The 26,112-nt window shown below is 39.2% G+C and overlaps 1 protein-coding gene across 3 annotated transcripts in view; it reads right to left on the bottom strand.

The window, feature by feature from the left end:
* The window catches only part of GBF1 (golgi brefeldin A resistant guanine nucleotide exchange factor 1), a 102,228-nt gene that overhangs the window by 37,613 nt on the left and 38,503 nt on the right, over window positions 1-26,112 (bottom strand). For all 3 annotated transcript variants that reach the window (XM_053983368.1, XM_053983367.1, XM_053983369.1), the window contains exons 4-5: window positions 5,204-5,335; window positions 96-214 (exon numbers count right to left, since the gene is read on the bottom strand). In XM_053983368.1, coding sequence (XP_053839343.1) covers window positions 96-214; window positions 5,204-5,335 — 251 coding nt within the window. The remainder of the gene's footprint in view (window positions 1-95; window positions 215-5,203; window positions 5,336-26,112) is intronic.

Below are 26,112 nucleotides of genomic sequence, written 5' to 3' on the forward strand. Positions count from 1 at the left end.
CAAAACATTGCTCCCTCCTCTTCATCTCTATGTAACAGGATATGTTCCACAACAGGCAGCAACCATTATGGTAATTACCATTTCTCTCCTCTTACCTGTAGGATTTTCATCAAGACAACCTCATCGCTCGCATGATCTGTGCCCACAAATCGAGCATGAGTGACAGCATCTGCCATGTTCTCCATCCCCTCTGCTGTGCCCTCATGGCTGGGATCTGAATAACAGAATAAAAGAGATGTGTCAGGGAACAGCCATCTACAGTCTACCACCTCTGTGGGGAGACATCTACATGGAGATACTGTGTGACCTTCAGCTTCCTCAATTTATGTGACTTGCACTGAGTTGACCCGACAAGAACATAACTCACCTCCCACTAACAGAAAGGCTTTATAACCAGGAGCTTTCAGAAAGATGTATCAAGAATCTACTTACATTTGCAAAAAAATATAACTTAACAAATAAAATAATTACAATTCCATTGTTAATGGTTCTCTATGTTTTAGAAGTTAACTCCTAAGACTGTGTCCTGTTCCCTACAATATAGCACAATCAGCTATTAAATGCATTCAGGGCCTCCTTGGGAATAAAGAAAAAACAGCTTTTAAACATAGAGAACCTAAAATTTACTCTCATGAGAAGAAAATGCCAAACAGGTTCCACTAAATTGAGAAGGGAAAATTGTCTCTTGTTCTACATCCCTCTCAAGGAATGAGAGCTGGGAAGGAACAGACCAGTAGCTTTCCCCAGAGAAAACAGCGGACAGACACAATCACAGTTTAGATATCAGAGTTGCAGGCGTCCCACTCCAATCATTCATCAAGGCTCCTTCTCTCCATTTCAGTCTTTTGCAGCTAGAAACAATGGTGCAGTTGAGAGAATGTTTAGGATGAGATTGTTGCTAGTAACTGTATCTCGTGCCACATTACAGTGGCTTCACAAAAGCTGCCTCTGGCTTTGATTTCATTCTCACTTAGACAATATGGCACTGGGCAAGAATCTTGATACCCTTTTACCTAAACAGTCATTAGGAAAGAAAGGAGACAACCTAAACATTGCTTAATACCTCATTAATTGGCAATGGGGCCTCTTGAACTCCAGCAACAATGCTGACAGAGGAACCAAGCAAGGCCTTGTAAGCTTTGCAGAGAAGCTTTACAGATTCCCTCTTTGACTCCAGTAATGTTCACATCTAGGAAGGGCTATAAGTCCTTGGTATTAAAGAAAGCTGCCTTTATTGTGGTTCAGAGACAGCAGCCTCTACCACACCCCTATCCTGAGCAGCTGCAGGGTAAGAAATTTCTCATAGTTGCATAAAACTGAAATGACACCGGTGTACTTCAGAATCACATAAATCTCCATAGGAACAGCACTTTGCCACTGCCTCTTCTTATGCACCCCTTTTAAGAACAGAGCTTGCTTACTTTTGACATTGTTCACACACACACATAGAAATCTTGTATAGTTTAGAGCAAGTTCCCCTCCTGGTTTGCCATACAAACTTCACTGAGCTTTTAAGAAGGCTGTTCTAAAACCAATTGGTCACTTTTCACTCAGTTTAGCAGCAGCTCACAACAGGATACAAAACTGGAAGCATTAGGTAAGAGGCCTGGCTGCCAAAAGCAGACCTCCGCATACCTTCAATAATGGCTTATAATCCAGTGAGAAGCTACTACTCTTCTACCAGAGGCAATAAAATCAGTCATAGGTTGGTGAGTCATGCAGTCTTATTCATGGAGGTAACAGCATAAATCACCAAAGGTGATATAGGCTCATTCTGAATTGTCTTAATTAAATTAGGCAAGGACCAGTGGTGTTACAATGCCAGCACCTACATTAGCTTTGCTGTTACAACCTCAACAACCACAGTGGAAAGCAGCCCAGTGGGAATCAGGACAAAAAAGCAACTTCTTGGAGAAAAGGCTCCCACAGGCAGCATACACAGATTCACTTCCATTGTCACCTTTTCCAGGAGATGGGAGTTACTCTAATCTTAGGGATATATTTAAACATAGTTACAGATAAACAGTCTGCATGAAAAGGAAATGCAAACAAGTTGTGCACATGCTTCTGTAACAGATCTGTGAGTACTGCTTTGCTGTTCTAGCCCCTACCTTCAACACCTCTCTCCCAACACACATCACGCCTGACTACTTCAGCTCTGGCTCCCTGGAACAGCACTACAAATTCAGGTCAATTTATAAAGCCTCTTGAGTTCAATTAAAAGCACAGATGCTTCTACTTTGCAGAAACAAGATACAGACAAAAATCTTTGTTCCCTTGTGAGAAAACAGTACAGAAAGATGTATCGATGCCTGCTCAGAATCACTAACAAGAAGTTTGAGTGAGCACAATAACAGTTTGAAAATTGCCATCCACAATGCAAAGATCTAGACACCCCATCTAGATACACACATTTCATATCAGGTGCAGTCTTACAACAGGTGGGCAAAGGAACAAACAGAAATCAGAAAATCCAGGCTCTGAACCAGAGGGAATTCAGGAAAGCCAGAAGCCTGCTCAGTAACACCTTTAATGGAACTAAAATAAATCACCAAGGAGAGAGAAAAGGTGGAGGGGAGAAAAAGCCTTAAACTCCTTAAACAGGAAGTCCTCTCACTGGAAGCTGAGCAACAGCTATTTACTAACAGATATGCAGTTTCCAAGAACATCAGAGAAAGCTAACTTTAGAAATGGAGCCAGAAGCTGCAGTGGACAACAAAAAGAGCACTTACTTTTTCTGAAGGAAATACAGAAAAGCCTAATTCTGAAATTTAGCCACTAGTCTTCCTGTAGCTAAGGTTTAAGCTCATCCAGTAGGCTGACAGCTCACTAGCTACTGCAAAACTGCTGAGCAAGGAAATAACTAATCTCAGGGATAAAAATCAGTATTACCACACAGTTTTCTAGTACTTTAAAAGTTATTGTGTAATTTATCAACTAAATTGTAGAAGAAGTGTTTAGAGCAGAGGAGAATCACTGTAATGCTAACTATTCCTGCTAAAACACACACATGGTGAATATCAAGTAATTGTATCTGAGCTGTGATTGCATGCTATACCATTAGTGAATTTGCAATTCAACCTACCAGAGATCAGAAGTCTTAAACTCTACTCAAGAATTATTCTTTTCTAACCAGTTTTAAAACATACCCCTCAGAAATACTGTCCTAAAAAGGAGACAGAAGGAGACCTTATGACATGTGACAGAATAAAAAAAACAGTAAGACTGCACAAGGATTAGCAATTAAATACTTTGGAAATGGGAAAAGAAAGCCATTTTAAACAAAGATATTTATCAGAGGAATTTGGCCCTTTCATTGCACCCTGGTTTTCAAGCCAGTGTGTACAGCAAAACCAACCACTCACAGAACAGACAAAGCTAACGTCACTTTTTTAAAATGTGCTGGCTTCACCTGTCATGATGCAGCCCCAAAACAAGCTATAATATCTGCCACACTGCAATTTCCCTACCATGGTTATGCTGGCATTCTTCTCTCTTGCTCTGTATAGTTTGAAATAGATTTGTACATTAAGAACAGTTTTAAGCATTTCCTATGTTAGGCAAGCAGTCTTTAGACTACCTGTAGTCTCATATTACAAAAAGAAATTGTAATACCAAAAAGCTTTCATTTAACAACACAACCTTGCCAGATGTTCAGCCAGCACCACTAATCCCAGTCTAACTGGTATCTGGAGCAGCACAAAGGACAAGGCTGCTCTGAATGTCACCTGAAGCAACAACGAGGGTCTTAGATTACAGGTTATGCCCCAGAAAAAAAGCCAGGCTGAGAGTCTTCCACTGCCTACTACAAAGACACAATCACCAACAGTTAAAGGGATGCAGTCTTGTTGGAGTGACCCAATTAATATTCTAAACAACAGGTAGCTAGAGAAAGGCTACAAATTCTAAACTCATTTTTTCCTGTTGCTGGCTCAAATCAAGCATTTGTAGTCAGTTGCCTGTGCAGACATTTGCCTGGACATGTGACACAGATCCTAAAAGCCCAGAAGAGTCCACCCCTCACTGTAATGCTGGAAGTCATATAGTTTGCATTATTGCTTAAAAAATAAGCCTGTAAAACATGTCCCCCTGAAGAATTAAGATTTCTTTACTGCCCTAGGAACTTATGTCATTATTGCATCATTCTAGTTATATTTTTGTACTTAATTATATCAAATACTACCCACTAACTGAAGTCTTCATTCAGTAGATTTTCATCCAACACTTCAATCTTTTTTCCTGCAAGTCTCTATTTTTGCTCATTTTAGTTTTGTGTCTTTCCTGCAAAAGTGATTTGCACTGATGTAAAGCCCTGTCTTTCTCTGCCTTCATGCTATCTCTAAAGAACTAAATATTTAAAACAACCAAAAATTCAAAGTGTTGCCTTACAATGCAAAGGTGAAAAAGTACTGAGGGGTCTGAACTCAGGGGGAAGGAAGACTGTTAAAATTATTTTCCTTAAGTGAGACTATGTATAAACAAACATGGATAACAGGTTTTGTAATTTGCACAGGTATGATCACAAAGTACTAACAGAACTTACAGAGAAAAATCGAGTACCACCAACAACGGGATGACACACTGATGGCAGACAGAAAGCCAGCTAATGAGTTACAGCCAGCTGAGCCACGGGAACTGACCACATGCATATGATTAGTCCTTCACAGATACAAAGAAAACTGTGCAAATTTGAAAGTTTGATCAGCAGCAATACAGTCTCTGCCATGACAGTTGTGGAAAGTGAAGAGTACTGACACACCACTGGACAAGGTCCGGGACCAGGCAAAAAAATCATCCTCACTCTAGAGCAGAAATATTAGTCCACAAAACGAAATAAATCCTACTGTGTTTCTACATGTTACAGCATTGTAATCTGAGCTGGTATTCTTCCCTCCCTGGCCCTTTTGCTTGGAGGGCATTAAAAGGCAGCTGGTGATCAGCACAGTCCTGCAGCAGGCCCTAAGCACACACAGCAGTCGGGGCAGAGCAGAGGCTTTGGCTCTGTCTCCAGACACGGCTCTAGCACCACGAAAGATCAGCCAGTAAGAAATTAAGAAACTGCAGATGCTGATTTCCCCAGTGTTAATGACAATTTTCTAATCTCCACATTAAGACTGCAAGCATGTATCCTGGCCAAAGACACAGCTCACAGAGATGCATTTGGCTGGCATTTTGGTAAATCCCAAGAAGTCACATAACATACCTATTAGTGCATATGAGAGGAACTTATTCACAGAGGTGAGTGCCAATCCAGTTATGGGGCCTGTAGTGTCTTCAGAACGGATTACTTCCAGAAAAGGCCGAAGAAAGACATTAGGTTCAATTTCAGATAGCTCTGTAAAATAAAAATAATTTTTAAAAGACAATTAGACTTGATTCATTAGGATTCATTTTCTCTTTAGGAATATACAGGAAGTTTCATCTCAGAGGGAAAAAAGCCTGTTCTAGATTAGTTTCAGAACGCTGGTGGGAAGGTCAGGGTTGCTTTTGCATATACACACACACAAACACACACATAGGTATATGTGTGTATTTTAAAAGCAATGCTTTGGAAAGTTTACTTTCTTGCAATCTTCAAAACAGCTTTCTGGAGCCTTCTAAAATCTGATTGTAGGAACACTCTGTAAGTGCCACATTTATGCCTAAATTTATGCTTTAACTCATTGGCAGATGCAGCTGCATTTTCCTATTAGTATTGGAACTGTGTGAACCCATAAACTATATAGACTCTGTCCCACCTTCTGCCACCCCTGTAACATCCTACTACAGATAAAACCCCACACTAATCACATGCAAAGTACAAATGTACAACCAGGTTCACTGGACCTCTTGCAGCTCTTTGCCTGAATACAAATTGCATTTCTGCAACAGTAAAAGTTTGCTTGGCAAAGACAGGAAAACCTCACAAGATAACCTAACTTTAAAACTTTTCTGTCTTGCTCTCAAAATAACTGTATAAGCCTCTCAACCAAACAATTAAAAAGGGCACTCCTCTACTTGCTGCTTTGGCCAGCAAGGATTCCCTCTAAAGCTGCAGTACAAGAAGGCACTGAGCTATTGAGCTGGAGAAAAAACAACTAACAAGCTTCCTGAACTTTCCAGGATGATCAAGAGACGCTCTGGGAATGGAAAAGAAATACAGAAGAGAATAACCAGAACTAGAGAAACTGACCAAGAAAAAAAAAAACAAAAAAACCAAACCAAAACAAAAACCAAGCCCAACCAAATAAAACAGGAGGAATCAAGATAAGAGGAGCCCTGAGGGGGATTTAGAAGAAAAAGCATTAAAAAACAGGTGAATGCAACCACAACACAGCTAGTACATAGGCACAGAAGAATGCATTAAAAGTAACCTGAATAATTTGGAGACCAGAAATATTTAAGTACAACACTTGGCTCAACTTGCTGAAACATACCTTTTATTCCTAATAAAAGTTAACAAGTCTAATGGCTAATAGTGTCACAGGATCACTGGCATTTATACCTTTAATCAAATAATCAAATATTGAACTTATCTGTCATATGAGCTTCTTTGAGGCAGGGAGAAAAAAAGACTGCAATTCCTAAATCCTTAGACAAGCTGCTTTTCTATCTACCAACATAATTCAATTATTTTGCTGAGGGGAAAAAACCCAAACCCCTTATTCTGAGATAAGTGAAATTCCATTTTATCACAGTTCCTACTGAGAAGCCTTAAGTATCAAAGCAAAAAAGTCTGCCAGTATGTTAACAAAGTATGTTAGCATAACTGTGTCAAATTATGGCAAGGAAGCAAAGGAGGAAAAACTATACAGGGGCTTAGGTTTTAAAAGTTAAGAGCACAGAGAAGAATATCAACATGCTGTTAACTAAAGAAAAACTGCAATTAAAAAGGGACTTTGGAAATCATTATGCCATCTCTTACGTTTCAGCCACCAGCTCAAATAAGACCAACACCACTCACTTGTGAGGGGTTAAAAGGAACATGATGATTCAACCTTTTTGGCTTAAGAACAACTCCCCCAGTTTGTCAGATAATATGCTGGTGTAACATTACAATTGTGTCACCTCTCAATAGCACATGGAAATCCAGATGATCATAAGATATACTTACATTAATACTTATTTAAGTGTGTTTTATAGAACAGTTGACTGGTTACAAGCACTTGGGCAGCATTAAATACAGTAAGACTGCTAGGAAACAAAACTCAATTTCTTCTTTCCCAAAACTGATCCTTTCTACAGACCAGACTATAATCCTGCCAATTCCTCCAGCCTTGTTCAAACCAGTGAGTCCCAGGATGAAAAAGCTGCACTTGATTAGTAAGAAAAATGGGACTTCAGCAGATGTACATCACTGCACGATAGAATGAGACGATGAAGACACACTTGGTAGCAGAGGATGTACAGGGCATCACACTCTTCATTAATACATCTTTTGGGACAACAAATAGATATTTTCTTTACAAGAGTAGGGGGAGTATGAAGTTTTTCCTTTCAGTTAGAATTGTAAATCTCAATGTTGTTAAAGATCAGATTCCCTTGCAGTTTAACTGAAATTCGCAACTTATATCAAGATCACAAAACAGCTTGTCATAATTAGGATTTAACTTAGGCACATATTGTGGATTACACCACAACTTTCGCCGCTTTCCCTAATATTTAGAGATTCCAGAGTTTACGATAACAAAGCACTTTACATTGAGCTCTCTGAAACTGATGGTTTATGCTGTAAAACTGTTTAGACTGGATAGTTGGTACTGTGGTATAAAAAAAAAAATCAAAAACATGCCAGACAAAAAGAGAGCATTTTTACTGCACTAAAAGCCATTTTTACTGTGTGAAAGATCTAAGTGTCAATGAATCATCGATCTCATTGCTCACACCTGAGGAATATTCAATTAATCACTACTATGAGCCCTTACCAGAAGCATTTGTAAGCACTGAGGACTTACAAGGGTCACCAGCTCCCTTTTCAAGGCAGAACTTAATCTTGATACTGGTTCTTTGCTTCAATAGGAAGTTTGAAAGTGCAGAAAAACACTGATACTGAAAATATTCTTGCTGTATCCTCTCTTGAAACAGATTACTTTCATGGGCTAAAGAAGGTTCAGCATCTGAAAGTGTCACTAAAGCTACCTGGATTTTTAAATACACTTACATACTAAAGCTACTGGGTTTTTAACACAGTGACAGTTATGCAAACAAGCCAGTAAATCAAACATATATCCTCTTCTTTTAATTCAATCCTGTTGAGGTCAATGAAGTTAGTTCAGAAGCTCTTTCCTCAACAGGTTTTCTTAGCCTTGTACACCAAAGGTGGCAGTGTCCAGAACAAACATGCCAGCCCTTGTGGATCAATAGCTACAACTGCAAGGTGCACTCCACTCAGGCTTTTCCACTACAGCTCAGGTTTGATCTAGAGCACAGAACAGTAGGAAATGAACAGCATTCTCTTCACAATACTTTGGTGAGACCGTAGTCTTTAGAGGGAATTGTTCTGCTCAACAACTTAAAACTTCACAAAAGAGACACCATAGAAGTCTTGCCATGACCTAACTGTAAAAGCAATCCTGTGCTCTCCTGAAAATATCCAGGAACTTCAGAAAATGTAGAAAAATCATTTATTACATTAATAATTCTTTGTGACAAAACAAAGACTATGTAAGGCACACACTAAATGTTTGGAAGTACATACTTGATGTTTGTAACAACAGTCCAAAAAAAAGTAGCTCTGAATTTTCAACTCTGGTTCTTCTTCTGCCACATTCAGGTTCAGGCATTACAAGTGAGGTAACTATAACCAGTGAGAGAATTGAGAACTGTCTATACAGACGTTTCTCCAAGTATATTTTCTAGCTAGAGACATTTCTCAGTGTTTTAACTAGAAAATACAGGATGGCTCTCTACTTAATTAACCAGTTTCAGCTCTGGGGAAAAAAACCCAACCAAATAAAAAATCCATCCGAAAACCCACCAAACCTGCAAGCGTGACTTCAGCCAAGGGTATTACAAGAGGAAACACTGAATAACTATCCAAAAAGAGAACAAAATTTCACAAGGGACTCCTTCAAGCAGCCTTCCTTTGAAATCTACTCAAAGCCGGGGAAAAATTATATTAAAACATTACTTAGACTCAAATGAAGAGTCTGGTCTGCTTAGGGGACCAGCTGGAAAGCACTTCCCATTCTTTTCACACAGGTCTTTTCAACAAAATTTCAGAGAAGCAAGTGGAGACCAGAATCAGCACAACACTCAGAAATGCTCAGCTACCTTAAAGCAGTGCATGGAAATGGAGAAGACAGGAAAGAGTATCTTAAGTAATGTATCAAAAAGCCAACTCTTCAGGCTGGCAATTTTAATGAGGACACAAGTCCTTTGAGATCACAGTGCTTTCCTTCATTCTTCCCATGGATTATTTGCACTTAGACACACATGTCTATAATGATATTTAATCAACTAATTCATGTTTAAGCACCTAACTCCCATTTCAGCAATCCCATCCAGCCATTCTGGCACTTCAGCAAACAAACTGCATCAGACCTCTGGCGTCCCTTTTCTCCTGAAGTGCAGGAGCAGGTCTCCCTCGGACCAGTTTTCTTATTGTTAGCACACTGTTGGCACATTCCTGATCTAAAACGCTCACATAAGCTGCTTTCTCTGGCAGTTCAACTCTTCACTCCTGAATGACTCTTATCAGGATCGGCTATGCGTTCCGAATCAGAGTAAATGAACAAGAAAAAATTGTTTATGACAAGTTATTTCAACATCATTTGTCCCGAGGACAGGCAACTGCAACCCAAAGCACATGACCTGGACTCCTCTTATGCAGCAGCTGTTGGCCTTTGACGCCCAGCCTTCAGAAAGGCTGCTGAGCTGTATCCCACGCACCTCTCCAGCACACACGAGCTCAGACAACAGCAATGCTTTGAGCATGCAGCATTACGTTCCCTGCTTGCAAACTGAACTCTACAATGAGGAGACATTCTCTTTTCTTAAGGTGAGAAAAAGACAAAGATAACACTGTAACAGGGCAGAAATCCAGCTTTTCCGGACTCTTGCCTTGGGGCTCAATCAGTTCATGCCACAGAAAACTGAAGTATCAGCAAGTGCTTCCTGGGTCATCCTCAAAACCACTTTCTGCAAACACTGCCATTCTGGCCTACGTGACATGCACTTTATTCTCAGTTCACCCAACAAACACCAAAACATTTTGTCTTTTCACTCAAAGGATGAGAAACCCCTGCAGTCTGTATCAGCAAGTCAGACTGAATATGTTACAAGGAAAAAGGACAAAATTATACTTGCCTTTTAAAATGGTCTAAAAGTATGGAGTGGTCACACTTCCTGGATTTTCATAAACATTTTAACTGCTGAAATAAGTACTGGCTTAATTTCAGCTAGGTCAAAATGCAGGATTGCAGGGAAATGAGAAATTCTCTTGAGTTAGTCCTGTGATTATCAGCTGTTTAATTTAGAACTTAACAAATCTAGCAAACAGAATTATAGTAACTTGTTCCTCTAAAAATCTTGAATTTGCTTTACACAGAGTCCCTCGGTAACAGGCACAGAACAGCATATGCATACTGGTTCTAGGTGCCCTGGCAAAACTGCAACTACAGCAGCTCTACAGCTGAAAAACAGAGGAGGAGCATGTTTTTCACCACTACAAAAACAAATTCTTCAGACTGACTGCAACACACGCCACTCTGCACCTGAGCTAAAAGACATACCCTGACTTCCAGCTAGCAAATTTACTCCAATTCTGACATTTAACCCCAGATAATAATGGCCAATTAATGCTGAATAACAAGTGTAAAAAAGCTACGCTACAGATGATCCACACTCCTTTGTTCCTGAGCATATGTTCTGCTCCACACAGCCCTGGTGCAGACAGTGTTTCAAGCTAAAAGAATCCTCTGCCATCCCTCCCCTGCAAGGGGGGATCTTAGTTGCTCTCATCTTGTTTTTCTTGCAAGTTTTAGACCATCCCGTGCAACACAGTGCCATTGGTGGCACATTTGTAGATATTTTCTGATCTGAAAGGAAAACAGATTGCCACCTATACAGTCTGTACAGTGCAGCTAGTGTTATGAGAGAAAGCTCTAGTTCTTCCTGAAGAAAACGGCAATGTCCACTAAACTTCATAAATGAGAGGTCATCAAAAGCCACTGGATATTCTCTCCAGGCTCCCCACAATATATAATTGTCTTACCTAATCTAAGCTCTTAATAGGTAAAGAAAACAGGATTCTGCCAGCTAAGGAGAAGCTGAGGAGCCAGAAGCTTATATCCTAGTTTCTAAAACACATAAATACTGTGGGGATTGTGCAACACAGTATATATACCATGGGGATATGTGGAAGCAAGCTTTGTGCATCTCTGAAATCAATATTTCATTATAAAAAATGGTATCAAAAGCTTTGCATACAATAAACATAAACACAGGCTGAAAATCAATATATTCAAGCCAATGAAGGAAAAATATGAATTAACTGCAATCCTTTTCTAAGGATGTCTGTAAAATATACTCTTCAAAGCTAATGCCCTGTGAATTAAAGTGGTCATTCAGGGGCCCCAACCCACCAAACCAAGAGGGAAACTGCCATTCACAGCCACACATGAATGCAAAGCTGGAATTACAAATGCAGTTTGACAAGGGGAACCCAGAGATGTCAAGCCTGTTCTGTTTGCCTAATTTCATTACAATGGCACAAATGCTTTCATTTGTCACACTCCAGCTTCATGTGTTTATCTCCCTTTCATTAAACATGACTTTAACAAATGATTGTTCCATAGTGCCAAGATCTCAAGCAGCCCTCAGAACTGAGATTTTTATTTTGGGGAAGCATGACATAATGCATACTGAGCATTTGACTCTTTACATCCTTTGGTTAGGGCAACATAAACTCAACTAAAATACTGTCTTCTATGGAATTGCTTATATCTACCAGTGAAGCAGAAGCACTGACAATGCCACTAGTGTGTGCCATTAGTTATAAGGAGTTTCATCTGATGCTGTGCTTCAAATTCAGCTGCTCTGACTGACCATTAAAATTTCCTGGGCATTTTTTCATAAGCAGGAACTTTGCTAGAGTATCTTCAGCCAAAACTATGCTGTAAACTCCAGCTGTGTCTCTACTGTTAGTTTAAGTGCTTTTCAGCCAGCTGTAGTATTCTGTTCTAGAGTGGTATTACAAGAAGCAGAAGACACTCACTTCAATCACAAGGAAAGAAATGCCACCAGCACAAGTATGGAACTACAGAGGAGGCAAACTTCCGTGGTTTCTATTTGGATAGACTTAAAAGTACAGACATGACTGATTGCTCCACCTTGAATTTCTAATGCCAGTCATGAAGGCTGCTGAGTGTCTGAATATGAGGTTATTTCAAGAGTTGAAGTTGTTTAATTCTGTTTTTATTTCTTAGCACTGAGGAGACAACAGAGACAAATATCTTGACAAACTTTTTTCTGAGCTATGGTTGACACATACTGGTCAGAGGTTGTAATCAAGACTGCTTCAAAATAAGAACACCTCTTAAAGTGAGCTGAGGGGAAATTTAGCACAGTGAGGCTGAAGGTCATCAAGAGCAGACCTTGCTACAAACCCTAGCCTATTTCCTCCCACCCCATGACCTGAACACCTCTGAAAGGACATGACTAATTCTAATGAAAGGCAAAAAAATCAAGTAACTATACAGTAAAAGCCTCCCATCTCCAAACTGCTCTCTCATGAGTGTATCTTTTCCCAGTATGAAGAGTAATAAGGGTAATTTCAATGCTAATCCATCCTTGTTTTCATGGAAACCCTTCTTCCTACATCTCAGTAGAGGATAAGCATTAAAGCACCACTTGATTTTGCTAGCACATTTCACAGTAAGATTACTTACGTATGATAGAAATAAGCAAATTCAGAATTGCTTAAATAGTTTTTTTTCTCCCTTACAGGAAGACTGATTGCTTTGAGGGAAAGGAGATAGGGTAATACAGCTGATCTAAGCCTCTGATAGGTTTTGGGATATATCACTAGTTCTGCGGCTTTTACAAACAGACAAAAGCTCTAAATTGTTAGTGCCAATTGTAATGACACTTAATTCTACTCCAGAAAACTGAACTCCCCAAAACCTGGGGTCTCCCCAAAAACTGATTCAACAAAAACTGACTTGAGATTTTACCCATTCTTGAAGCATTTTTCTCCCATGGTTACTCCCAAGTTACTTAGCCTGAAGCTCAGTAAGCTAAACTGCTTACCAGTTTCACAGGTAACTGAAGCTTAACATCCACTTAAAAACTCCAACAAAACCATCCCAATAAAAACAGGCAAGTAAAATGAAGGCAAGCTTCACTTTTTGTCTGTTCAGAACCAGATGAAACTGTTTCAAAAGATTCTTGCAGAAAATCACCATGCATATGACAACAGCCAGTTTTTGTGATAAACCTGCACCAGGTCTGAAGTTCAGAATCCACAGGCCCTCCTCCAAGCCAACGACACTCAACTCTAAATGAAATTACTAAACCAAAATGAACCAAATCAAAAAGCAGCCATCCCATGACAAATTCATCTGCCCTTGACCAAATGCTGATAGTTATTGATCTTGCTGCAGTTGTGAATTAGAGCCAGGTTTCCCAAGGTTCCCTCCTAATACGAGGAAGAGAGCGTGGCCAGTCTAACAAGACAGACTAGGCTAAATGAAACCTGTGGGGAATTGCACACTGCCGAGTCCAAAGGATGGACTTAGCCGCTCATCTTACTGACAGTACAAGTTTGATGCATGTCAAGTTTAAGCACTCTTTCTCCTCTCTAAAAGAAATTGGTACATGTTGAAGAAAGAGCAATTAGATTGTGACACTCTACAGAACCCAATTCACACACTGGGCTTGCTTCACTATGATATTTTACACATCTTGCACGGTACCAGGCCCAAGCTAAGTAGGCAATTTAAAAGCCCAGGAGAAATTAAAACTCCTTCCCTGGTATTTTAAAGCACAGTAATTCTCCACAGCTTTGTGTGTCTACCGTGCTATGAATAGAGCTCTCATTGCAAATTCACCATGTTGTAAAAAGGAAAGCTTCACTATTTCTAGGAGGCTGGAGAAAAAGATTACAGTTTTATCATCAATTAGCCGTCTGGATGTTACTCCATTTTGTTTACCCTTTCCTCAAGGGAAGCCAATGAGTGCCAAGGGGAAAAATTAAAAGGAAATTGAAGAACAACAAATCTCAAACAAGCCAAGACATTTCTTGTGTTGCCAGAGAATCAAAAATGCATCAGTGAGAAGTCAAAATCCAAAGAACGAAATGAAGAAAAGCCTGATGACCCCAAGAGGAAAGAATCTTTTCATGACAAAAATCTCTCAAAGGTTCAATGTACCTTGCTGTTATGATTTACACAAATTCTTCTATTCAACCTGAACTAATCTAGGAGACGTGCTTCGCCATATTATCAGAAAGTAGAACTCCCAGGTGTCAATGGCAAAATATGATGGTCCAGAGCTCAAGAACCCACACACCAGGTGACCACAGAACAAAACAGGAGACTTGAGGAGAGCAGAATGCAAAACATCACGGGGATATTAGTTTCAAACCTAGAGAAGCAGAACAGAAGCAAAAGGAAGAAGAGCCCAGCCTGCTGGCAGCCAACACAACCATTACCTTGAGACATTCAAACAGCAAAAACGTTAAGAAACCCCACAGCAATAATTGAAGCAATCAGTAATCCTTGCACACACACACGTGCACCAAAATTTTGATGCTACCTGCATTAAAAGGCAGCTTGATTCCCATAATAATGACAACAAGTGAGCTTATGACATACCAAAATGATTTACAGCAACAAAGTGGAGAAGAAACTTGGCAGTGCTTAGCCACTAACTTTTGGGGTGACAGTGTTAAGGAACTTGATTTTTAAAAAAGCTACCTAATTTTCAGAAGAGCTAAGGAATGAGAGGAAGAAAATATACATCTTTTTCTAAAGAGCAGCAGTTAAACTGCTAGTGAATTCTCACAGCCTTGTCAGAATGAAACCACTTGACACACACCAGCATTTTCAGCTTTGAGACCACTACTCAAAACCAAAAAGTGACGCTAGGTAACAGAAGGAGTTCAAGGGCCCTTCAAAACCTTGGGATGAAATCCCAAAGCCCTGGGAGAGCAAGGCGAGCACCTGTTTTCCTGAACAGTCAATTTTTTTATGCTGCATACTTTACACAGAAGCTGCATTATTCTGGAGAAGCTGCATTCCAGCCAAAAGTGCACAGTTAATGTTTTTTGCAGCCCCCAGCCTCCAGTGATGGATGACCATTTTATAATGAAATACTTTATGCTCAATCAACTTACAAACAACGGATGTTTTATCACACTGAATTAAAAAGAATGTTTTTAACAAAAAAAAAAAAAAAAAAAAAAGAGAAACAAAAAAGAAAAAAAGCAGCAGGAGTGGATCAGTGATATAAGCAGAGGCAAAAGTTATTCCTATTAAGGGTGGGTAAAAACATCCAGATAAGGGTTAATTTTAACTTTTTCATGGCTCTCCAATAACACGTGGAAATGATGCACAAGGTAGTGCCCTGAAAACACCTACCCATAAGTTCTGTTCCAGACCACTGAGATATGAGACTTTTCGGCTTCTACAAAAATTATTTGATTGTATAACATCTCGATTAGGTTTCCAAAAACCTAAGGCTAATAAGTAAGCACTGTCTGAAGATAAACCTTTCAAAATACTCTAATCTCTCATGCCCACTCAGCATTACCAAAATCATACCTCAGACAACTCCTAATCAGCTGTTGGGCTTTCTCCTCCTGCACTTCCCTCTGTCAATGCTCAGCAATAACCAGAGAAATAAATGCCCTGTACTCAAAAGGCTACTGCAATTTCTAGATCAAGTTTTGGAATCAAACATCCAAACTCAACTGATAATCACAATTCAGTGTCATACTCTTAATACCACAACTGTTACTGTTTTTACACACTACAAGTCAAGAAACCCCAGACCTGCAGGGCCATATGTGAATCAACACAAGTTCTTTAAGATGCCAGCAGCAGAAGCATTCCTTGTCCCTTTTCTCCCAAATAGAATATGAAAAAGTCTCTAAGCAAGTCCAAACATGCCAAATCATGAGAATGGAAAGGAAACCTTATACTTTTAGGAAAAAAAAAAGAACAACTCTTCTAATAGGAATAAAGTAATGCAAGAGCGCGGGATAGTATGTGATGCAGTGACAGAAGGTACATGGGGAACACCAATTAGGTATTAGAAAGATAGTTTCTTAAGAAGGGTGGTCAAACACCAGAATAGTTTGCTCAGAGAAAGCGTAGAAGCTCCATCCCTGGAAATAGTCAGAATTCAGCAGGTTTTAACCCTGCACACAATCTCACAAGTTAGTTCTGCATTCGGCAGGGTATCAGAGCAGATGAATTCCAGAGGTCTCTTCCTACTTCAAATAATTTAAATTCTGACTTGTGCTTACCAGGAACAAAAAGTCCCCTCTGTAACTGTACATGTAGGCTTTCTAACATCCACTGAGTGAGGAGAGTTTCCCTTCCCAGATCTTCTATTGGTTAGCAGCAGCAATCAATAAATACCAAGCAGAAGCTCACTCCAGAACTATACCTAGAAAACATTCTTGATTTTATAAATCAGTTTTTTTTTAAACAGAAGCTGCAAACTCAGGCTGTAACTGAACTGGAAAAAGCAAACCAAACCAAAACACAAACAGAAAACCACCAAACCAAACCCTCCGTAGTTTACCAAATTTGGAAACTTTAAGAAAACTAGCAGAAATAGAGCATGTTCTTCCCGTGGTCTCTTAAAAAGATATCACATCAGCTGCAGATATTAATGTCAACAAAAAATCAACACCTTGCCCCAGAGTCATAACTTCAGATCTAAAACAAGTCATACTGCAACCACCTGAAGCTCCACTAAATTCAGATTTAATTTATGGTGCTTTTACACTACTATTTCAAGAAATGCAAATATTAATCAGTTCAAGACTTCAGCCACAAAATCAATTCTCCTCCCTTTCCCATTCCTCAGCTGAAGGCTGGCACTCAATGAACCAGACCAAAGGGAGAATAGTTTCCAGCACCTGCTTCAGCTTTTAAGTTTCCAATTTAAACTGCTGTGATCTGGCAGCAGGCAGTCTGGAGATGTCATTTTGCTGCTCTGTGAACGACTGAATCTCAGTACAAAAAGAATCCAAATAGAGAAATGAGTGAAAAGAGCAGCAGCGGGCAAAGGAAGCCACAACATAACTTAATATGGCCAAAGAGAAAGAGCAGCTGAAGACAATGAGCTACAAAGTACCGTGTCCTCTACAAGCCAGCACCTTGTCCCCTCTGCCTGCCTCCTGATGGTCACTGCGGGCACTGCTGAGCAGGCATTACTCTCCACACTTGTGACAAAGCTCCTTCAAAGAACCGTGTGAAATATGCCTCAGCACTTATGTATGATTTGGAATCACTTTATTACTGGACATTACACACTCTGGTTGTTTACCACAGTAACAACGAGATTTAAAATCTAAAAATATATATTCCTGCTGAAAGAAAGTTCCCCTTCTTTTACAGAAAGACACACAGATAACTCAAAATATAATTCCAAGTATTCTTTTCTAGTGGAGAGAAAGAATGTCAAACACATTTATTCCTCACTATAATAGACTTCAAGAAGTGGTAATAATATACCTGCAAGCAGATTCCTTCCATAAAGAGGAAATGCTCTCACTCTTAGCATGTCTGCTTGAAAAAAAAAAAAAAAAAAAAAAAAAGGAAAAGAAAAAGAAAAAAAAAAAAAAGAACTCCCTTTAGTCCTGGTCAATATAGCATCTGTACCACCTCCTTTAAAAATCCAATTTAAGCCTACGAGTTAGAATAGCAAGACTCCTAAAATGAATGCAGCTTTACTGGGTCAGAACCTTTACAACAGTATGGCAGCACTCATACTAGGTAAGCTGTACCTTAAGATTGATGGCAGCAGTATAACTTCAGTTTAGTTTTGTCATAGCATAGGACAAAAACGGAGGGGTACAAAAACACAGTTGTTTCAACTGTTTTAAAGAAACTAAAAAAACCCCAAAATCAAATTTCCCACACACATCCCATCAACATCCATTCTTACTTTATCTTATTCCCTTCCTCAATACAATCACTGAGAACTAATTCTTCTTCCAGCTCTCAAGGCTTCTTTGGTCACAGAAACTGCTCACTGAAATGTCCTAAAAGCTGGAGAAGCAGAAAGAAGAGTGGAGAAAGGGTTAACGTACAGCTGAGAGAAAGTTTCCCCGGAAAATTAGAACACATGCTGTGGCTGTGACTAAATTTCACACTGGTTCTGTTGAGTACAAACATCCACAACTGTGTGCATTTGAGAGAGTAGGAGAAAATGAAATGCTCCTTATATATTAGCTTCACCTGCTAGGTTCTTTCAAATGGATAATGACATACTCAGGGGACCAGCAGAATCCTTCAGACTCACTCCACATTTCAAGCAGAGAAGAGGCAATGGGGGAAATGGAAGGAAGTAGTCCTTCCATTTCCTGCTCCCACATATTTTGGAACATACTGGAAAGCCAAGCCTATAATCTGGCAGACATAATTCTGCTATCTAAGACTAGATGCTTCAGCATGGAAGTCTCCTGAGTTGACACTTAAGACATCTGTGCCATCCAAGTACATAAAAAGAGCAACTGTACAGAGCGAGCAGGGAAGAGTACATGCACCTTAAAGATCATCTGACTATGTTTTAAACAAACAGGCAGCACTTGTCTGATCAGACAAATACAAAGTGGAGATTAAGAATTACTAAGTCAACCAGGACAAAACCACAGAAAGGTTTGGATTGGAAGAGTTCTCTGGAGGTCACCTACTTCAACCAGCATTCAATGACTGCTCTGGAGTTCTAACAGGTTGCTTCAAAGCCTTGTTCAGTCAAACTTTAAAAATCTCCATGGATGAAGATTCCACTCTCTCTTCCCATGTCCCAGCATTTAACTCTCTCTCACAACATTTTCCTGCCAGGTACAACTGGAATTAACCCATATTCATGACAATGGATCTCTGGCCCATGTAAGTGGCTCTGCCCTTTTTGTGATCCGCCTTTAGGTAGAAGAAGACCACTATTAGGTCCCACTCACCAAAGACTGTTTTATTACAGAATGGCAGTAAAGCCTTTACATGAAAAAAAAAAAAAACTTCACTGAATTGAGAGATCTCAAAAGGGGTTATCAATACAAAAAGGCACAGAGCTAGTACTTATACCTATTATCCCTAGATAATTAGTAAATAGCAATAGATTAAATATAGAAAAACACTTCCTTCTCCTCAAAGAATTTTTTTCAGCAAACTACACAAGGAGAAGCAGAAAGCTGGCAGACAAAATATCTAGAGAGAGAAAGAGACATGATTACTCCAAAATGCCCAACACTGTGCCAAGTAAGGACAGAAAACTTCTGCTCTGCCCTTTTCTATAATGAATTCTTATTTAAGAAGGTGGCAGGTAAGGAAGACTTTGATGAGCTATACTAGTCTTTATCTGGTTTACTGCCTTTATTTCCTAAATGCCTACAAAGTTCTGTTCAAATACATAAGGACCGTTTTGTAGCCATCCCTCCCTGACAGGAACTAGCAAATGCAGGGTTAATAGATTACAGTAAATCACTCACTATCCATTTCACTGCATAAACTAACTTAAAAGGTTACAAGACCCTCAAAGAAAGGTATTAATCACTTGCTCTCACCACGACTATGTAAAAAATGTCCCATCTGACCTCTAGTACCTACTTTCACACTCCAAGTTGTCTTCATTAATTTTTTAATTTTAAAACAATAATTTAAAAAACACCAAAAGAAAGAAACAAACAAAAAAACCCACAACACAACCAAAAAAAACCCCTCTAAATCCATCTTTCATCTTCCAATGAAGATTAATCATGACTCCAAGTAAAACAGCCATGATTCATCCCTAAGTCATATCACATGAAAGTAAAATACTTTGAGAGCTTATTTTCTTAGGCTGAATGGCAATCAGGCATTCTCTTTTATATTTATATATTATTTATATTCTTTTAAGTATACTGACAGCGACTTGTATTTCCTGTCGCAACCATCACTAGAGCAATATATACTTGCACCTAATTTTTAAACTTCACAGATGACAGAACTGAATGTAGAGACCCTAGAGACCCTAACGATACATTCCTTTCTGCCTAGGAGAGGAGGGCTGCTTACACTGATCACTGAACTTTGTTAGATATTGGCTAAGAAACTGACAAAAATATTTCTTTAAAAAAAAATTTGTTTCCACACACCATGAAAAACTAACTACTTCAAAGACCACTAAGTACCAACATGACACAGTGGAAGAAGTTCAGATGGTGGGTAGCTTCCAATAATTCAAAGTATCTTGATGTGCAGTCCCCATCCCTGGAGATAGTAAAAGACTGCCTGGACATATCTCTGAGCCACCAGCTCTGGACAGCTCTGCTTAAGCAGGTCACCTGGACTAGAAGACCACTGGAGGTCCCTTCCAGCCTCAGCCATTCTGCTATTCTTGCAATTCTACAGACCCAAAGAGAATGCAGTGATTACCAGGGGTTTAGTTTTCTGCTAAGTATTTCCATCCTTTAGATTTAGAGGCCCACTTGAAAAAAAAATGAAACTTTAATGATGCCATCTACTTTAAACTCTAAAATTAATTATCAAAGTTCTCAGGACTTTAAGGTTTTACTCATGGCTTTCAATGCTGGAGGCCACCAAAACCAGACACAGACTGAAGAACTTACTCAGCTGTTCATTTTAAGGTATCTCATGTAACATACCAGGGGAGGGGAGATATTACTCAAAAACAGAGCAGAGTGCAGTCTTCATTCTTTCACTTACGTGTGTGAATGATGATGACTGTGGCTGCTTAGCAAGAAAGACTTCAGAAGATACTAGAAACTACAGTTAAGACATCAACATTTATTGTTAACTGTGCCATCAGGGAAAGCTCCTGATGTATGTTCAATTTGGGTTATGGTGCTATTTAATTTCAGGAATTTCAGGCACTAAATGGAACTCTTAGAAAGGAGAGAATGGAACTTGTCTTAATTATCTAAACCACCTTAGCAGTTTCCTCCTTCAGTAACTATTATCTTCTGGAACCTTATGGGAAGTAGTCCCTTATATTTTCTGGTTCTCCAAGAAAGTACAAGCAGCTGCCTTACTAATAAAGAAGCCAAGTTCTTCTGACCAACAAAACAAAAAATAGTACTTTTAGACTTCTTTTTAATTCTAAATACTTTTATTCAAAACACTACACATCATTTATTAACTGAATTTAGAGGTATTTATTTGCTTTAGAAAGTCATTGATCAGGAGCATTTACAAAATATCAGACCCTTTACATTTTACTTGTTACTATACAGATTAATGTATGATTGCATTCTAACAGGATTCAGCTGAGCTACACCTGCTGTAACTGTACTAACTAAGCCATGCTGTTACTCCTTGCACAGTCAATCCTCCTCTTCACACACAAAAAAACCCAATTCTTCTTCCTCACTGTATTCTAAATAACTCGTGCAGCCACTGAACAAACATCAGTATCTACAAATGTGAACTATTTCAATAGTAAGCAATGAGGATAAAGCAAAGTACTTTTCACAAGCAGAAATAACAACTGCAGCCAATTTAAATTGAAAATTCCTGAGTTAAGCAACTAACTCAGAAATAAGATGACTAGCATATGCACAGACAGCAGGTAAACTAACAGAAAAACCTCCATGCCTCCCCATTATTAGGCTTGTTAGAAGCAAGAACTATATCTTGTTCTGCTCTACATTGAAATTTTAATTTTTAGTAAGTCCTAGCAGTTTCTTAGCTTTGTAGTATGTTTTTAAAGTAACTATCAACTCAGAAACCCAGAAGACATGGGACTTCTAGGAGGATTCACACATTCTCTGATGGCCTGGAATTTCACTCTCTTTAAAACAAATCTGCTCTGTCCTTTTACAGTCACTGAAGAACTGTAGCAGTGCTAGGGAGGGGGCTTGGGATGAGGGTGCCTCATAGCCAGAGAGGAAAAAACAACAATGTTACTATCACTCAGTAAAATCCAAAATCGAGATAAAATAACATTTATTTGATAAATCATTAACAGGACAACAATTATTTTGACAATTTTATAATTTTGTATCAGAAAATGTTATTTCAGAAACAATGACAACCTATAACTAAAACCCCCAAATGTAAAAGATCAAAACATACATTTCAGCAAGCTTCATATTTAGCATACTTTGAATTTCCTTAGCTACAACCAGATTTATTCCATCAGAAATTGTATATGGTCTCTGAAGAGTTAGTGCATGACCTTGCATCCCTTATGAGAAGTCACAGCTGTATTCCCACATTGACTGATAAAGACAACTGAACAGGCAAGCAGAGTCCTGTCCCCTCTTTGAAACAGGCCAGACATTTAAATTCATTTCACTAAAAAATTATTTGCTACCATCATAATTAAACATTGCTGGCTTTCTATTACATGGTTCAAAACAAAACTAATCACACTTAAAGCATCAGACAACCTCATACTCGGACCCCAAGTGACAAAAGGTAAGAAAAAAACTGTGAGGTGACTTATGTCCCCTTTTAAAGGTTAACAACCTAGCAACACAGATCTCAGCCTGGTCTGAATAGGGTTACATCTCAAAGAAAATTCAATTCAAAAGCAGAAGTCTTCCAAATAGGGCAAAAATGACAAATACAGACTTTAAAAAAAAAATAAAAAAGAAAGGTAGGAGTACATAGAAGTTGTGGAAGCAGCACAGCTGGTTAAGAAAGGTTTTGTTAATAAAGATCAGGAGGAGGAAGAAGCAAAAAAAATCTTGGAAAAACTACAGTTAACATGAGCAATGTATCAGACTTGTACTTGGAACAACAGGCTGGCTCACACTTGGTCAATGATATCTATCCTCTTGCAAAGAACAACTCATCTCTTCAACACTAGTGTGATGCTAAACAGGATCTTCCAAATCTCTGCCTAGGTAAGCATTTCAACTTGAAATGCAACGTTCTGTTCTTACTAATATTGAGAAAGTCGGTAGGACAAACTGCAAGTCCTCCTTCCACAGAGATAATTCCTCTTCAGTTCAAGTAGCCTTCAAACATAGAATCCCATTTCTTTTTCTGAAAATTCAAGTGAAAAATAAAATCTACTAATAAATAATTTCTGAATTTGTGTCAGGTACAGCTCAGCAAGCTCTGTTCCTCACACTTGTCTCTGCCTCTCCAGCCTGCAGCTCTGGTTTAAAAAATCTGCCCTTCAGCACCACATTCTGGAAAGGATAACCTGGCCACAACCTATTTTACTCCCCAATCTTTTCAGAGCTACTGGTTCAGTCATACTGAATCTGTATTTTCATCCTTTCTCCATGAGTGAGCTAGTGAAAGCATCTCAAAAGAAGCAATCTCAAGAAAAGCTCCCTATTTTGTGGCTTTAACTAAAAAGATTTGAAGTGCAAAAAGCAAATGATAGGCATAAAGAGCTTAAAATCTTTGCATACAGATTTTAATCTTTCCTTCCCAGCTCTTACATGGCTGATTCAGTTCACACAAAGGTTTCTTAGATGATAAGCAAAGAAACCTGTGCTGCTCACAGTGCAGTGTCTTGTAGCCTGTCAGCTTTAATAGTCACTGTTTGGACTGACTTAAATAATTTCCTAAACTCTCACAATCTTCTACCTCCACTATCTAGAAATGGATCAACTTTACCTTTGATCTCTCTTCCCTACCATGTCAAAATGGGTATGTCACTAGGGCTGAGGTCAGGAAGTCATCCCTTCAGAGTTATAGACACAGACACTAACCCAGACCACTGTTTTCTGCTCAGTTGCTTTAAACAACCCTTTCTTAATCAAAACCAGTAAATAGCCCATCAAAAACAATTCCACAGAGACTTCTATCATGCCCATAAGGAAAAAAAGACCAGCTATTTTTCCAAACTGTTGCAAGAGAAGCCTCTGTTACTTTGAAATAGCAAGTTAATGCTCATTAGCTTAGTACTAATTAACTGTCTTCCTATTCTACACCTTGACTGTTTGCAGAGGGAATGTTAACTGGTGCCCTGCATTGAGAGGATCAGGCAGACAATAAAGACAATGTGCTGTCTCCTCAGAGTACAGCAAGGAAGCTGAGCAATTTCTGCTGTTGAGTGCAGCATATAAATGCATTTGTGCTTCCCCCATTCTATTAATTCTATTTTTTAAGCCTCATTTTGGCTGCGGTTACCTCTTGGCATATGCTGTGTCCAGCCAGAAAAATCATTACTACTAATCCAAAAAAGGTAAACTCCATTGAATCGTATGATAAGTATCCCTTGCACTCCTGTTTCTTCCTAGCCTGTCCTGCAATTGTGTCCCAATCTGCCAGCATTAACACAGATACACAGCGGTATTTATTTGATGCCTATTCCACCAAGCTGTATTCACACTAAATCCTCCATGTGTATTTAATAAATCACACTAGTTAGGTGGGCAGGATTAGTTCCAAGTCACCTAATGACTATATCATGAGCTGCAGTATTAAAGGGATTAATATTAATCTTAGCCATTTCAATTCACTGCGAGAGGCCAGTGCCCGCTCCAACAGAAGCCGCAGCAGGCAGCACAAGAAATTCTAAACAAGAGCATGAAGATTAATGAGGGCTTCCTCATTCTGCCTGTGAGTCTTCTCTACCAGGATACAGGGCAGCGAATCCCCAGCAAAGACAGGCTCATAAATAAACACACAACACCACAAATACTTTGAGCAGCTGAGCCCAGCACAGAGTTGTTTTCACTTGCTATCTGCTTCTCCTGTAACCCACACCTCCAAGCACACTCAGGAATTTGAAAGGCGTGCACAGCAGCCAATTTGTTTTCTTTCACTTAAAAGCACACACCTCATTACTCATAATAAATTACTCGTTTTAAACGAGCTTGTGGAACTAACAGCTAAAATGAGCTCTGCTCAGAGAGGATGAAAGCAGCAGGGGAATTTGAAAGGATAACTCACTGCACCGAGGTTAAAAAGGATGTCAGACTCCAACAGATTTGACTGCTTTATTCTTGGTAAGAATAATCATTACAAGCAGAAATAGTTGTTAAAAATGGAGAGAAAACCCTTTTCTAAAGCATTCACGTTAAACTAAAGCACAAAATGGAGTGATACAAACTGATTTTCTGACAAAGTGCTGCACTCCATAGCCCCAGCAAAAACCCCATGCAAGGGTCCTGGCCTCGACTTCACTGATATTAAAGAATATAAACCCCAATCATTGGCATAAAATTCCAGTAGTTCAGTTTTAGTCTACTGCAGATCTAGATGCAGTCAAGTGTTGAAAAAGGATCAGCCTTTTACAGCTCACAGTTAATTCAGAGCACTACAGAACAAGTAAGAGTCAGTCAAACAGCTGCATTCTGGAGACTAGCTGGTGAAAATGTCAGATGAACAAGGGGGAGTTGAGTCAGCAGTATTTTCTGCCTTCACTGAAAAACTCTAGACCCTCAAAAAAAAAAGACAGATCAGTTTAAACTGGAGCACAGGCCTGTCACAAGCTATTAACAGCTCAGCAGGTCCTCCAGGCGCAACAGCAGCCTCAAACTCAGTGCAGACACAGCGCAGAGCTGAATACAGTACAACCACTTGGAAGCACGTGGAACTGAAAAGGATCACTACACGAAACATGACAGAGAAAAAGCCTTGAATTTCTGTTACACTAACACATAAGTGATGCAAGGGACTGATGCCAGTTTATATCCAAGTTTATAAACTAAACACAAGCAAACAGACAAAGTGGAGTTGCATCACATGCAGCTGAGCAGACTAGAAGGGCTCCATTAAGTGCACTGTCCAACCCTTCCAGAGGCAGAATGGACTAGAGATGGAGTTGACATTTTCTGTATTTGTAAACAAACTACTGCTTTTTCATATGAGAAATATGTGGCAGCAAGGAAGTGCTCAGCTCACATTCTTACACCTGTTTGTCTTGTTTGGTTTGGGGAGATGTTCGTTTTTAAGAAAAGGACAAAGAAAGAAAATTCAAGACTTAACAAGATGCAATGTTCACATGTTTTATACTCCATTAGCCCTCAGCATTCAAAGAGCTGAAGTC

This window comes from Vidua macroura, chromosome 8 (assembly GCF_024509145.1).
Source record: "Vidua macroura isolate BioBank_ID:100142 chromosome 8, ASM2450914v1, whole genome shotgun sequence".
Taxonomy (NCBI): Eukaryota; Metazoa; Chordata; class Aves; order Passeriformes; family Viduidae; genus Vidua; species Vidua macroura.